The sequence below is a fragment of the Nomia melanderi genome, chromosome 11 (genome assembly GCF_051020985.1).
Source record: "Nomia melanderi isolate GNS246 chromosome 11, iyNomMela1, whole genome shotgun sequence".
Classification (NCBI taxonomy): Eukaryota; Metazoa; Arthropoda; class Insecta; order Hymenoptera; family Halictidae; genus Nomia; species Nomia melanderi.
The window spans coordinates 14,686,755-14,702,023 of record NC_135009.1 but is presented as its reverse complement, the minus strand read 5'-3'; the positions used below and the strand labels follow the sequence as shown (position 1 = coordinate 14,702,023).

General features: G+C 48.8%; 1 protein-coding gene across 1 annotated transcript in view; it reads left to right on the top strand.

Moving 5' to 3' along the window:
- Nucleotides 1-14,790, top strand: part of nmo (serine/threonine-protein kinase nemo) — a 258,417-nt gene extending 243,627 nt beyond the window's left edge. Inside the window, 3 exon segments of the mRNA XM_076372222.1 lie at nucleotides 361-454; nucleotides 9,147-9,175; nucleotides 9,178-14,790. Of these exon segments, the coding sequence (XP_076228337.1) occupies nucleotides 361-454; nucleotides 9,147-9,175; nucleotides 9,178-9,290 (236 nt within the window). The 3' untranslated portion in view covers nucleotides 9,291-14,790.
- The last annotated feature ends 479 nt before the right edge of the window (nucleotides 14,791-15,269 follow it).

The following is a 15,269-nucleotide window of genomic DNA, read 5'->3' as shown; positions in this document are numbered from 1 at the left end:
ATACAATATTCGAAATTGTCCAGTAGCTTCCTGCAATTTTCGTTTATTCCGTCGTTTTGGTCTCGAGAAGAAAGAGTTCAAACGGAGAAAAATACAGACCGCAATTGGAAAATTACGCAAGCTAAAGTACAGAGTAGAATCGTTCCAGTGATTTACACACGCGCACAGCTTACTTCAGCAACAGCCATCGCACACAATCCAAACCGATTTCCGGCGCCCAAATGGATCGAGCCGCGCTTGTCCCGCGTAAATCGCGGCGGTCCCCCGTCCCCCGGCCCGAAGAAACGTATTCGCGACAGGCCGCGCGCGAGTTTGCGCCCGGCAGTTTCTCATCCTAAAATCCACGGTTGTCTGTTTCAGAGGAAATGCACAAATTTATAGCGGAGCAGCTGAACACGTCGCGCGTGCCGCTCTGCATAAATCCGCAGTCCGCGGCGTTCAAGAGCTTCGCAAGGTAAGCCGTAGGTGGCGGATCGTCCAGGTTATCCTTATCGAACGTAAGAAAGAGAAAACAAACAAACAAATAAAAAAAAAGAAAATGTCAAATCGAAAAGAACAATAGAGTACGAGGGACAAGACGAAAAAGAGAAATCTGTGAATCACTGAAATCGGGTAAACAAACGAGAAACGAGAATCGTGCGACGAAAGATCGGTCGTAGAGAAAGAGGGGAGAGGCGGTTCGAGATCGCTGCAGGGGACGAATGATGACGATGATCTTTGTTTCTAACAGAAGGAAAAACAAACCGGGTACGCGGGAATTGAAGCCTCCCTTCACAGACTACTTCCACCACCCCCCGAAACACCTTTCTCCGTTTCGTCCGCCTCGCCATCCTCTTCCTCGACACGCCTTTGCATCTCTCCGCGCGAGATTATCGTAAATCCGGAGGATCGAGAGTGGGGAGGAAATCAGAGGGGCAGAAAGGGGGAAAACGATTTTTCGCGTTGCACACGGGAAAGAGGGTGTCGGAAGGGGGTTAAACGTGTCGCAGTTTCTCTCTCTCTTTCTCCGGCCTCCCATTGTTTCCGTGGATTTCCACCCTTCGCTGTGTAATCTCGTCGAAGATTGGGAGAGAAAGATGAAAGGGTGTGTAGCGATACGATCGAAAACTTGGAAACAGAGGATGAACGACTGGGGGGAGAGGGGTAGAGAAAGAGAGAGGGAAAGTGGTCGAGCGTGTCGTGGGCGGAAATTAAAAACCGCGGAGGAAACAGGAAACAGCCGGAGCGGGAAGGATCGATGATGGGAAAGGGCCGAGGGGCGGAACGATCGAAACCAGCCAGGGGAAACGATCTTTTGTCCCGGACGACCCTCCTCCCTTTAACGTCGTTGCCGCTCTTCTTTTTTTTCGGCTTCAGCCTTCGCCGGACACTTCCGGAAGTCTTCCTTGGGATACGATCACGAATTGAACCGCGTATCGCGCGATTAACTGTGTCCGTAAATCGATCGAATCGGTCGAGCAGGTGATTGAACGTTCTTTTCGCTCGAGCTGAGGGACGATTGGTTTCCTTCGACGATGCTGGACGGATGGTGGGGGGATTTGCTTGGAGATTAGGTTTTTCCGGGGCTGATGAAGCTTTCTTGCGCGCTCCATGACGTCGTTCGGCGCCTTTAATTCCTCGACTTTCTTTCGATTCACTACGGGTGAAACGAACGGACGCTTCGTTTCAGCGGAAATTCAGTCAAAGGGACAAAGTTGAAGTAATTCGGCTAAAGATTGATTCACCGTGTTGCTATTGATTAAATCGAGAAAGTAGGCAGTTTGAACCGAGTTCAACTCCACCTGCGCGTTACTGATAAAACGTTCCATCAACGTTATCGTACCGAGTATATCCAAACAGAGTCAGATTTCTTCGTTTTCACGGTGGATTAATTCGATTAAGATTACAGCGAAGAAGCATCAGCTCTATCGAAAAAGCAGCCAACTGACGACCTCCTGTTGCCATTAACATTATTTCAGAAACGTCAGCTCTAAAGCGGAAACGTTCACGATAATTCCCTCCACCGTTCACCCTCGATCCGAAGCGAACCGTCCACGTCCATCGAGCGAAACCAAGAAAGTGTCAATACCGAGAACTGCGAAAAAAGGCGATCCGAAAGAACGAGAGAAAAGAAAGAAAACGAACGATGGGAGAACGTATATTTTCGTCTCAGCCCGCCGACAGAGAGAATCGTAGAGAAAATATGTTCACGGTTCGTTCCCCCGAGCCCCGAGAGAGACACGCCGAGGGCGAACGAACCGAACGAAACAAAGAAAATGAGAGAGAGAACGAATATTTGGTTATCTCGCCACCCAATTATATTCTGTTTCTTGATGACTTGATTATTGATAGATATGTAACATATATGTCTCGTGTTGGTTATTGCCGTCAAGTTAGAGCAAGCCGATCGCCGACCCAGCGCCCTGCGCCGCGTATACGTACACGTTACCACTACTACCAGTACCGAATCAGCTATCTACCACTGTCAGCTACTATCGACTACTACCGCTATCGTCTACCACTACTACTACTACTACCACTACCGCTACTACCGCTACTACTACCAATCGTGTTACGTCTCCTCCTGAACGAACCGAACGAACCGAGAGTCAGCTCTAGTCCGGACGCGACCTCGCTCGCAGAGGTACTTGAACAAACCATTTTAAATCAAAGAAAATCTTTAAGAGAGAAAACAAAAAAAAAATAAAAACAATGAAACATTGAAACAAAAGAGAAAAGAAAAGGAACAAAGTAACTGATGAAATGAATGAGATTTTTATCGCCCTTCTTCTTTACGTTTTGTGTTCACACGTCTCGCTGTGACCGTTTTGGTTTCAGTTGGTACTCACCCACGCCCGTTCTCTGGTTTTTCTTTTCCGTTCCACAGCCCCTCCCGTTGTTGGTCGTCATTTGTCGTCGTTCTACGTACCTCTCTCTCTCTCTAGTATCTTTCCCCCCCGTTCTTCCCTTTCTGTTTTTTCTTCTTTTAATCACACCGTCACCTCCGCTTCTTATTGCAGTATAGAGAAACTCTGGTTTGCGCGCAGCGTGTTACGGTGAACTTGTTCGTTTAATTCGGATTCATTTGTTCAATTCAAACGTTTAATTACTCTGAACGTAACGTTTCATCGAACGTTCATCGCAGTGTTCAAGGATGAAAGTGTTTTCTGAAACTATTATTTCTCGATTTGACGGTTGATCGTTATCTCTTGAAAGCGTCGAGACTCTTGAGAGTTTGAGGTTCGAGGATAAAGTTTCACATTTTCATTGTAACACGCTGTTCGTGTACACAGTCGGTCGAAAGTGCGAGACCAAGTTTCGTGATTAACGAGGCAGGTTCATAAACGTAATTTATAAGTAATGAAGTCCGCGGGTATCGGCCGTTAAATGGAGCGTTAATGATTGATTCGCGCCGGTGCTCGAGTTTTATCGGATTTTTAAGAACATCATCGGCATTATGCTCGCCTTTTTCGTCAACGGGGAGGCCTGGTCTCGCTCTCGCGGCCGGCCCTGTGTGTAAGTACGCATACACGCATACGTACGCGACGAGAGTACAAGTCTCGATCAGAGTTGCCAGCCGGCCAAGCATATACACTGCCGGCTGAAAGTTTCTGAAACCGTCTTGCGAATCGGCGAACGCGTGTTCGTCGAGTCGACAGACTTAACCGCGAACAATCGAATCGATTCGCGGAAGGTAAGAGGTAAGAATCTTCGGTAGTGCCTCTTAACGAGAGATTCTCGCGACGATCATGGTTTTATTCGGAATCCACGAGTGATCGGAAACTTTAGCCGGTGGTGTATGATACGAGTGTATACACGGTGACTCGAGGATTTGTTCACGAACATCTTGCGTCGCGTATTACGATCAAAAGATCGATTCAAAATAGAAGAATATTGAGAACGTTGGAATTACGTGGTACAAATTTCACGAAAGAATTCGCACGATTGATCGCCGATTCAAACGAACCGTGAAGAAACGTGAGAGTCACCGTGTGCTCGACGATACGTGGTACACGCGTTACCGGATGCACGCCAGCGCCGGGGCTTAGCTTTCTTACCGGAAACGGGACCGCAACCGTCGCCGGATAATCGGGTTTCTCGTCTGAATCGATCCTCGAAGGTCTGCGAGACACTTTCGATCTTCGTATCCCGTTTCATTTGTTCCGCGAAGAATCCCCGTGGATTTCCACGGGAAAATCCGAGCTCGCGATGCCGTAAGCAGAATTGTGAAAATGTAAACCGCAGTAGACGTCGCTTCGCATTCTCCGCGTTTCTTCGAACAAATCGCAACAATGAAAAGTTCCTCGGCCTCGAGCGGAGCAATAAAAATCTACGGGAAGCAGCTATGATAGAGGGTGGAAACGAGCCGACTAATTAGCGCTTCTTCCGCGCGCGATTAACGGGACAATAACGCGTGGAGGTTCAGGGAAACGCGTTGCAATCGCGGAAGTTCAGTTAAACGTATTGCAATTCTTATGAGTTAGCTTTTGTGACTTACCGATTTTTAGATCGGTGTAAGATTAAGATCAAACGATACAATAATCAGCAATCAGAGTTCTAGAGCGCGGATCTTCGGGGATTTTCGAGGATGAAAGAGCTTGATATTGTCTTTGACAGAACGAATGTAATCTTGCATTCGAATCGATCACGAATCCAAGATTCCACGAGTCTCTCATTCGTGTTCACACGAGACCGTCGCTGGTGCGTGCCGATAACGAGCCCCCCTCTGCGAAAGTGGTACTTGTAAATAACGCTGGAAGAAAACGCCTGAACGGAGCACCTCGGTCGACAAGACGAGTGCGTACGAAGGCCTGATCCACCATGCAGCCTTCAGTCGAGAGGAGAAAACGGGTTCGGGGTGAAAAATACACGAGCGAGGACCGTCGACCACCGCGCGCCGCGACATTCGTCCGAAGCCGATCGACGCGGAGCGAGAGGTCACTCTCTTTGGCCAAAAGACAACCCTCCCCCGCCAGCCAACCGTTCCCGAGATTCCCGTCAGCCGGAGAAACGTTCCACGACCTCGAATCGCCGCGTTCGTTCCACCCCTTCTTTCTTTCCCTGTTTATTTACTCGTCCAATCGAACGATTTCCGTCCGAGAGCACCGATTCGGATGCATCTGGCTGTTGGCACAATGACCGTAATCTCCGAGCATTCGAACGAACGCTGAAAACAAGATTCCCGAGAGAAAAGAAGGAAACAATCCGTTCGACCCCCTCCCCTCGCGTTTCATTCGCTTATTTTTTGTTTCTAACGATCCAGCGATCGGATGCCCTCACTTCGAGTTTTTCGGTTTCGATTGGCACGTTCGATCGTCCGTCCTTCGACGGATTCAACCTTCTCATCCATCCCAACACCTCCACCCAGAGAGGATTGTTTTTCACTGTTTCTTCTTTTGTTTTTGGACGCCATCTGTCTTCTTTTCAGTGTGATTTTTTTTTATACTTCCGCGAAGGTTGTACGGTACAATGGTAGACGATACGTTCACGGGAACGATTCTTGCCGAGGCGTCGCGGAGGTTTTCGACCGGGCGATCGGAGGAGAGAACCGCGGAAGCCATTACTGTCATTTCGCCATGCCCGGGACGCGACGCTGAAAATTCCCTCGGATTCCTCCCGTCGGCGGATTCGCTTTGCCGAGCGGCGGCCGGAGGGAGCGCGCCTCGGTGACCCGGAAATTTCGCGCCGGGGAAGTTTGCTCGCTCGCGGGGGGCCGCGAGAATCCGATAAGGGCGCGCGACGGTGCCGCGTTATTGGCTCCCTGGCGATTTTTTCGGGTGGGACCGCCCTCTGCGCCGGTACCTTGAAGACAAGAATCGAGCGAGTGTTTTCCGGGCGATCCGAATCTGTTCTCGAGACGCTTCTTATGAAAATTAACCATTAAGAAAACAGGCATGAACATTCTTGTGAATATCGCACGGTGTCGATTTTGGTTTAAAATAGAATCACGCGAGTCAATTTCATCTTGGACGCAAGTTTCATTTGAGACAGTGCTTAATTTGACAGCAAGAGAAACAAGACTCGTTAACTAAAATCAAAGGTATCTTAATTCAAAGTATAGTTTCCACAATTTTCATAAGGAACCTTCAATTGACGATGAGAATTAGAAACTTCAAACGATTCCTCGAGTTTCTTAGCAATGCGTAAAGAGAGCTGCACGAGTACGTTGAGAACCACTGCCGTAGACTTCGATCCCGGCGCGAGAAGGAAGTTCCAAAAAATATGTGACTTAGGTCTGCCGCGAAAACAGACGCAACGTCTTGTCTGAGAGGATCCAGCTCCTGGGATCCCAAAATTAGATCCCCAGATCCAACCCCCTCACGATCCACCAGCACGATCTCCCGGATATCGGAGCCTCGAGGTCTATCGAGTCTCTCGCCGAGTTACTTCGACCTTCGATATTCCTCCCCCGTCGTTTTTCCGCCCCTCGTCAATCCCTAGACGCGCGTACATGGAAAACGAGGGCGCGCGAAGGGAATTCCGCCCGCGTTGAAATTAACCGAGGGGTTTAACGACTCGTCCCGAGGAAAGTCGTCGTTCCCGACGACGCGGCCATTCTTTTTTCGAGCTCCCGAAATAATTTCAACTGGAGGGAGAAAGGGGGGGGTCGAGCTTGTTCGATTCGTTTTGTTTCGCTGTTATTTTCACACGGGGTGACTTTTCTCGAGCAGCGACGAGGACTTAACCTTTGTAACACCGTGGTCGGAATATTTAGTAAATGACATTGAATGAATTGATTGTGATCGATAATAATCATACGAGTTCGAAGATCGAAACGACTGACTTCGAATTTTCAAATTGGCACGCGTTATAATCTTTGGTTTCTCATTTAGAAAAACTTGATTGATTCTCGTTACGTGAGCGTTAATTTGTCCGCCAAATGAGCGGCTGGTTTAGAGTAGAGACAGTCCGGATTATAATGAAAATATGACAGCACCTGCGCCTCACTCGGTATTACGAAGGTTAAAGGGAGGATATCGGGGCGGGACAGATGGAAAACGACGGGAGAGTCGCGCGACAGCGGGGAAGGAGGGAAAGGTCGCGGCGGGGGCGTGATTCTCGAAAGTGTACTACGTTGTCCGGCAGAGAGACGCGATAAACGGCGCGCTGAACGGAAAATCGGGACGAGCCGGGGCCGGCTGTCACCCGTGCTGACAGCTGCATGGAAATCAGACGAAGCGTTTTTCTTTTTTTTTTTCATTTTCCGCTGTTGGTTTTTGTCAAACCCCAGACCTGTCGGTCGCAACCCCTTCTCGAACGTAGAATTCGAAGAGTCGAAGCTTGCGACTTCCACTTGTCGCGAAGTTGATCCTCTGCGGTCGAGGGGAAGGAGAAATCGTCTTAGACGATGGAATTGAAGCTGAGGAAGAATGTTCGACGACTGACACGTTGAGCGCAATTAGAACTATACGTGTGTGCTAGTTATAGTTTGTTAGCTGATTAGTTGATTATGTCGTGTACATGACTGTGCTAGTTTCTTAATGGAGTACATAGTTGCATACTAGTTTTATTTTTCAGTTGTGTCCGACGATTAGCGTTCAACCTGTTCAACCGGCGTTAGTAGTACAGTTGAACTCGTAAAGTAATTCCTCCTTTCCCCTGATTGTAGTTCGATCAACGAGTGTAGAGGTGATCGGTAGATATTCGACTCTTCGAATCGATCGTCGCGACGCGGAGCGTCTCCCTCGAGAATCGAGACGTTCGCGTGATAGCAGACGCGTAGATGCTTGATGCCTAGTTGCGTAGCGACTCGCTTGCTCGTCGAGTTCAACCGGACTCTCAGGGTCGCTTCCCCCTCCGCAACAGCTAGAGAGTACAGCCGTAGAGGGGGAAGTGGGCGTGTCCGCGCGCCACGGTGGGGATGGCTCCTCCCGGTGACCTTGAACGGCTATCCGATTCCGTTTTCGACGCTAGTGAACAGTGCTGGGAATCGTAATGGTGTGGAACGCGTAATGCATGTCTGTCAGAAAATTCTGTGCATATTGTAAATTCGTAACTTAATACAGAAATTTCAATATGATGAAAGTATTATAATATTAAACGCCATATTCTATGAAAATTGAATTAAATTTTGACGATCTTCGACTCACACCGTAACGATTCCCTGCATGTAAACGACGGTCACCCAGTAGAGAGCAACTGATCGACTCCCGGCAATCGATCGTCACCATTAGAGTTTGCCAATCCCGTAGGATTCTCCGTGATCCCGCCTCAGAAAACGGAGGCTCCATGTTTGCCGGCGAAATTGACTCCGCCTGGCCCCGAAGTTTTTCGCTCGGGCTCAAATGTGTATACGTGTTGCATCCGGTTTGCGATCTCCAGGCATATATTGTTCTCCGTTTGTTTTGTCTTTGATTTTCGTTCCCCATCCTCCGCTCGTACTCGAATTGCAAAAATTCACGTTTGCCGTCGCATCGATTGACGATGTCCGATCGTTACCAGCGTAAAGAGCCTTCCCGACCCTCCCTGCGCCCTGATATGTTCGTTTAGCCGACGAAACTCGGTGTGCCGAGTTCGAGAACGCTTCTTTTTTTCCCGCAAAAAGCTCTCGTCCACGGAATAAGAGCGAGCCTGAATAGCGAGGAGCACTTTGCACTTTCGTCGTGTACAGTTCTTTTTTTTTTTTTTGTCTCTTTAGCGTTCGAGCCTCCGAGACGATCGTCGAGTCAAGAGATCAACAGTGGAAGCCGGATATTTGATTGCAATCAAGTAGATGATCAATCGAAGGATCGCTAAGCTTTCCCCTAGATCTCGGCGAATTGATGGCGAACCGCGTTGATCTTGGCTCGAAGATGCTATAGATTTCGTAGGGCCCAGTAATAGAATAGATAGAACCGCAACACTCTAAAGCAAATTTCCGACGAACGTTTCACAATGATTTTATTGGGTCCTCGGTCTAAACATTCATTCTGAACACTCTCACCGGAGGCTCGACGGTAGGCCACACCTCTGTTTCTCCCGCAAGTCGCTCAGACTGTACCCGAGTTCTAGACAAACCGTAAAGAAAGAAAAGAGCATTCAAAAACTTAGAAAAAAAGTAGTAAAAAAAAAATAAAAAGTAAAGAAATCACCAAAGATCTTTTCCCTGAACAAAAAAAAAAAAAAAACTATAAAAACAAAAACAAACCATAACACAGCCTCTAATGATCTCTTCGTACGACTTGCAGCTCCACGGTGGCTCATCCCTCGGAATTGCCACCCTCTCCTCACCAATGGGAATAAAAACCTCGTCCGAAATCGCGAACACAGCCGACCCGAGTAATTCGCATCACGCGAAGACGCGATCCTTAATGGATTTGTCGACAGCCTGAAGAGAGGAAAATAGGGAAAGATGCAGGAATAATCAGAAAGAATGGGAAAGAGAGAAAGAGAGAGAGAGGGGGGAGAAAGAGAAAGAGACAGAATGTAAGAGGAGAGAAAGGGAATAACAGAGAGAGAAAGAGTGAGGGTTGGAGAGGGAGATATGGTGGAAAACGAAGAAGAATCGAAGGGAAAGATAGAGGGAAAGAGTAACAGAGAAACGAGATGGAACGAAAAGCAACGGCCGGAAGTTGGACGAGGAAGACAGAGAGATAGAGAGAAAGAGAGAGAGAGAGAGGGAGGGAGAAGATACTTTCGAAGAGCCAGAGAAAAATAGAGAGAGAGGGAGAGAGAGAGAAGCGAAGAAGCCGCGGAGAGAAGAGCCAAGAGAGACAATAGACTGCCGAGCACTGTAGCCTCAATTTTCGACTAGCCGATATATATATACATAAATATATATATATATATACATAGACGATAAATATTATACATACCGCTGTATACATACGGAGAAACGAAGAAAGAAATAGAAGAAGAGAGGGATGGGATAAACGGAGAGTCCAAGAAGAAACGGACGAAGTAGCCAATTACGAAGATTCGAGGAGAGGTAGCCGACTAGCGAGAGGGGAGAGCCAGTCTGTACAGCCACGGCGAGTATCGGAGGGATTTCGAGGGTTGATTGGAGCCGAAGAGGTCACGGGCGAGGAGATGCGAGCGATAGAGCGAGCGAGAGTGCGCGTAGTCTGTAAGGGAGCGTCGAAAAGACGGGCCAGTCTTTTTATTACTTTCACCTTGTACGACCTTTTCCCCCCCTTTCCCCCGTTTTTCTTGTCTTTTTAGATTTTACACACAGTTCCCCGTAACATGTACGTATTAAGCTGTACCCAACGCGCGCGCGAGAGACGCGGTATCGCGATATTACGTTGCGCGGACCGACGAAAGGCGGCCCGAATCGTTCCTCCGTTTGGTCTCGATCGACGACGACTCTCGAGGGTTGGAAAGCGACCCTAGCTATCGGGAACGGTTTCCTCGCGATCGTCCGGATCTGCCTATCGAACGTACCCATTTCGGAGGGTGTGTCGGCGAGAGCGATCGTTTACCCGTCTGACCTGTACCCTCTGGCAGGCTGATGCATCGGTTAGACTCCATTGCTCCCCGTCCTGCGGGGATGCTTCACACCCCTCCGTGTTTCGCCAGCAAGTTCGCGAGTATCGCGCCAGTAGGCTACTGTTTCAGCGGTATTCGTTAGAAAGCTGGTTCGAACAATTCTCCAGTGGAGTGCCCAACGCCAGGCTTCATAGCTAAGCGAGACCTCGGCGTTATGTGCAATCAGAGGCACGTCGGCTGACCGTAGAACAGCACGGTCTTTACGAAATTGATCAACCCCCGTGGCAGAGGACTTTTCGGCAGACATGCTGCCTCGATCCCGATCTTCCCCCGATCCCGCCGGCGAACCGAGTGCCATCGGTTCCTAGGCTTGTCCGTTTTAACTTAACGAAGGACTATCGAAGGCTGACGATGTTCGTCGCCTGTCGTCCCGCCCCTCCTCAGCTGCTCGAGCTGAGCTCCCTCGATATCCTTGAAGCGCTCGTTGTTCAGGAACTAGAACACAGAGAGCGTATTTTGTACCTGCCAGAGCCGACGAGAGGGACGCAGAGAGTCCCACTCGGTTGGGCTCCGCGTGTTTGGAAGGAGAGATTTTCCCTGATCGAGGAACGGAGAAACGTCCAAACGATCGAGACCGAGTCGACCGCGGGCCCCTGTCGTCCCCTCGCGAAATGTACACCCTTTAGCTCTTACCATCGGTTCGCGAGCGAGTTCCTAACCGGCGCGACCACGCAGCGCGGAACACGACAGCCGCTTCGCCGAAGGAGAAGCTGACAGGAAGAAACTTGGAGCCCGCCGATGGGCACGACGCGTGCAGGACGTAGATCGCACTTCAGGGTTCTCCATAGCTGCCCGAGCTTGTCGGATACACTGCGAATTCAGGCGACTGAGAACTCGCGAAAGGCAGGAAGATAGGGGTCGAACGAGCGAATCGGAGGGATTCGACGCGTCTAGCCGTGGTAGACTGTGACTAACGATCACTCGCATCGGTTGGACTCACGTCGCTTTCGAATGTAATCCTTCCACGATGCCCTGAGCGACTACCTTCGCGTCCTAGGCGACTGCCAGTCGCTGCGTTTCGCTTCGAGCTGGGACCTCCATAGACGCCGAAGCGAACGTCCGCGTTGAAACGTCGCTCGACGACGCGTGGATTTGAAGTCGCGATTCGCCTCGAGCGATCGAGCCTCGGAGAATCCCCTAAACCAATGTAGCGTCGGAAGTCGCGGCGGTTTAAGGGATGATCAGCTGTCGTGGAGCGACGTCCGACCCTGAAGAAGCTGGTTCCTTCGAAAGGAATCGCGCGATCTCGCACCGACGCGAACGCACTGCCGGCGAATCGCACTTGGCGCACCAGTGGCCGCGAGCCGAGCGGAAGTGGACGTCCGCTGGAGAGAACATCGCCGACAGATGAATAGAAGAAGGATGGAGATCGTTCGGATCGTCCGGCATCGACTTTCGTGTAGATAGATTAGTTTCATTTTCTTTTCCAGCGACCTCTTGTAAAATCGCTTCCGCGCGAGATGCCGCGCCGATCGATTCCTAGCGGATTCCTAGCCGATCGGAGCCGCATCGATCCTTCGGCCGTCCGGCCCGTCCGCGTTCGCGATCAAACTGTCCGCTCCGACCCGACGGACGATCGCCGCCGCGTCTTTGTAAGCGGATCGTTCGTCCCTTTTGTTCCCGTTTTCAATGGCGTCGATCGCTTTTTACCACTAGCCGATAATCCGCGATCACCCGAACGCGCACGGGGGCCGGACGAAGGACACGCGGCGACCATAATTACGTTCTGAGTGTGATTTTAGTTTAAGGAACCTAGATAGCCAGTAGCTCACGAGAACGCCGTACGGGTCTCTTAGGTAGCAACGTAAGCTTTAGTGACTCAACTCTCGTTTCTTTGTCTTCTTTCCTCTTTTCTTCTGCTGATCTTTCGTTTTCCCCTCTGTTCTTTGTAAACGGACAACCATTGTAAACGCGTATGTATACACAAGCGCGCGCGGACGCAGACGATTTCCGCCGTTGATCCGACAGGAGGATCGACGTTTTAGCGTAACGACGTAACGTTTAAGTACTTTTTGTAATCGATAACAGCGAGAATGGAAGTGGGAACGGACAGGCGAACCGAGCGGACTCTGTCCTCTCAGCGAGCGATCGTTCGCGGATCGATCGGGCACGATCCACGATCGCCGGATCGTTTTCCCGCGATCGGGGGCGCGCGATCCGTGGATCTTCCGAAGGGAGGAAATCGACCGTTTGCCCGGCTCGATGTTGTTCAGGATCGAGATTGTTCGGCGATGATTCGCCGATCGTTGGTTTCTCTTTGTTTCCCGTCGTCGAACGGGGCACAGTCGGCTCATCGTCGTCCCGGCGTCAGCTGACCGCTTCTCCCGTCATTTTGTAAATAAGTCATCGCGCGATCACCGTGTACATAACAGTTTTAGTATCCCCATACACGTCGAATTCGAATCACCCCGCGAACCAAGCGAAGCTCACACCCGCAGGCAACCAAGAAAAACCGATTTCTCCGTCTTCCCCGCGTCCCCGAGCTCGCGAGCCGACGAGGCGAGCTCGCTCGCGCGGGAAGTTTCATGGAAATCCGCGCATCGTACGCGGGAACTTCGACGGATCGTTGCGTTCTTCTTCTTCTTGGAGTTCTCGAGGGTGAGACCGCGAAGCGTACAGTTGAAAGGGTAGACGTACAGTTTTATAGGAACCCTTGATCAAGCCGGTGTTTCAATTTGCAAGAAGTTTGTAGAAGTTCATTAGAAAATTTAGTATGCAAGAAGTATGGACAGCGTAAAGGGAGAATATATAATTTCAGGGGAAACGAACTCGAGTTAATGGAGGCGAGAAATCGTTCGATCCTTTCGCCCACAGTTGAACATCCCTTATTTTAAACTTTCTGTTTACCCGGTAGTAGCTTTTACAGTTTTATTCTCGCACGATTTTAGCATAGATCAAACAGAGTCGAACAAATTGGCTTTCGAGGGAGAGGAGGGTTCCTCGCGTTTTATTACGAACCTTACGTATTTTTAAATCACGACGAGTTTTAACTTTTTAACTGATTCTCGCCCGAAACACCGAACCCTTATACGAATCGGTTGCAAAATACAAAGAACGAAATTAGAATGAAATGTTGATCGCCCGGGAAGGGGATAAACAAGGATACGTCGAAGTCTCGCGACGAGCCGACTCGTTTAATTAATTACGGCGTGAATCAAGGGAGGAGAAGAGAAACGGAGCAACAGTACGTGCGCGTGAGAGGGAGAGAGCGAGCGAGTAAATGATCGATTAACAATGTAGATGATTACTTAACGGCGAGATTTGTAAATACCGTAGGCTCATTGTAGCTGGTCAGTTAGACGTTTAACGACACACGAGTACACACACACACATGCGCGCTCGCGAAGCATGAAATACACTTTTGAAAGGATAACGAGGGAAACGAGAGACAAAAAGATACGTATGCGAGAGAGTGTGAGTGAGTGAGAGAGAAAGCGAGAGAAAGAGAGAGAGAGAGAGAAAGTAAAATCGAGAAAATAGGATGAAAAGCGTCCTCTCGATAGTACACACATGACGCGCATGCACGCAGGCATGTTTTTATTTGTCATTCACGTGTTTTTCGGCGGATGTACAGACACACGCGTACACGTACAAGTACACACGTTAGTTGAACGTGCTCATTGAACACATTGTGTGAACGATTCTCACGCAACGTAACCGGTGAGAACGCGCTGGATTATAAATGAATTATAACTGGAGGCTAGGTGATAATGCATAAGTCGTGTAAGGTACCTACGTTTATAGATAATGCGTAATTAAGCGACAACTAAACAAAAGAACAAAACAAAAAAAAATAAAAAACTCCACGTATACTCCAAACACTAGCGAATATGCCTTCATTAAACGGAAAGTGGCTGGGCACGAGACTTTGCGACGAAAAATGAAGTTTTGTGGTGCGGAGAACGAACGTGTGTGTGAGAGAGAGAGAGTGAGTGAGTGAGTGAGTGAGTGAGTGAGAAAGAGAGAGATGAGTAAAAGTCAACAACAAAAAAATATTAATAAAACAATGCGAAAGTGTGAGAGAAAGAGGAGAGTATCGTGTAAACGACTGGAAAACAGTGGCTCTCTTGTCTCCGATCACTGGCACATCATTTTACCGTCACCTCATTTCTTCCTGCACTGTTTTTCTTCTATTTTCTATGTTCTTCTCTTCTCCCACTTGTTTTCTTTCTTTTCATTGTCTCCGTAACATTTTCTTTCAGGTTTCCCTCGCGCGTCGATCCTTCCTTTGACGTTTGCTTGGTTTCGCTTTTGGAGAGACAGGCGTTGTTCTTGGTAGATAAATATCAATTTCTCAGGTTACTTCTCTTGTGTATCAATAAAAGAAACTTTTGTATAACCAAACGATTCAGATGGACTTAAGATCATTTAGTTATTGAAAGTTACGATTTAACTATTCCTATCTACCGGCTGAGATCTCGATAATAATTACGAAAAGAATTTAGGTTAACGAGGGTTAGACTGAAGTGAAATTAGAATTCAAACATGCTCGAGTAAATCGGATTCGTAAGTAGAAATCTTCAATAGAAAATGTAAACTCGCAACTGAATCCGTAATTTAATTATCACGAACACGATAAAATCCCCAACACGTCGAACGAGACTGTCTTTTGCACAAATTATCGAAAAAACACAAGTTGAAAAATAGATCTAATGTACGAACCACCGAACTTCCAGAAATAAATGCGAAAACGAATAAAGACGAACTGACAGAGAAATCTAACATCGACGGGCTGAAATCCGCTGAAACGCGAGCGTACCTATAATCTGTCTCTCCAAAATTCCGATCGTATCCCCTCTTCCCGAATTGGTTCGTCATTTGTC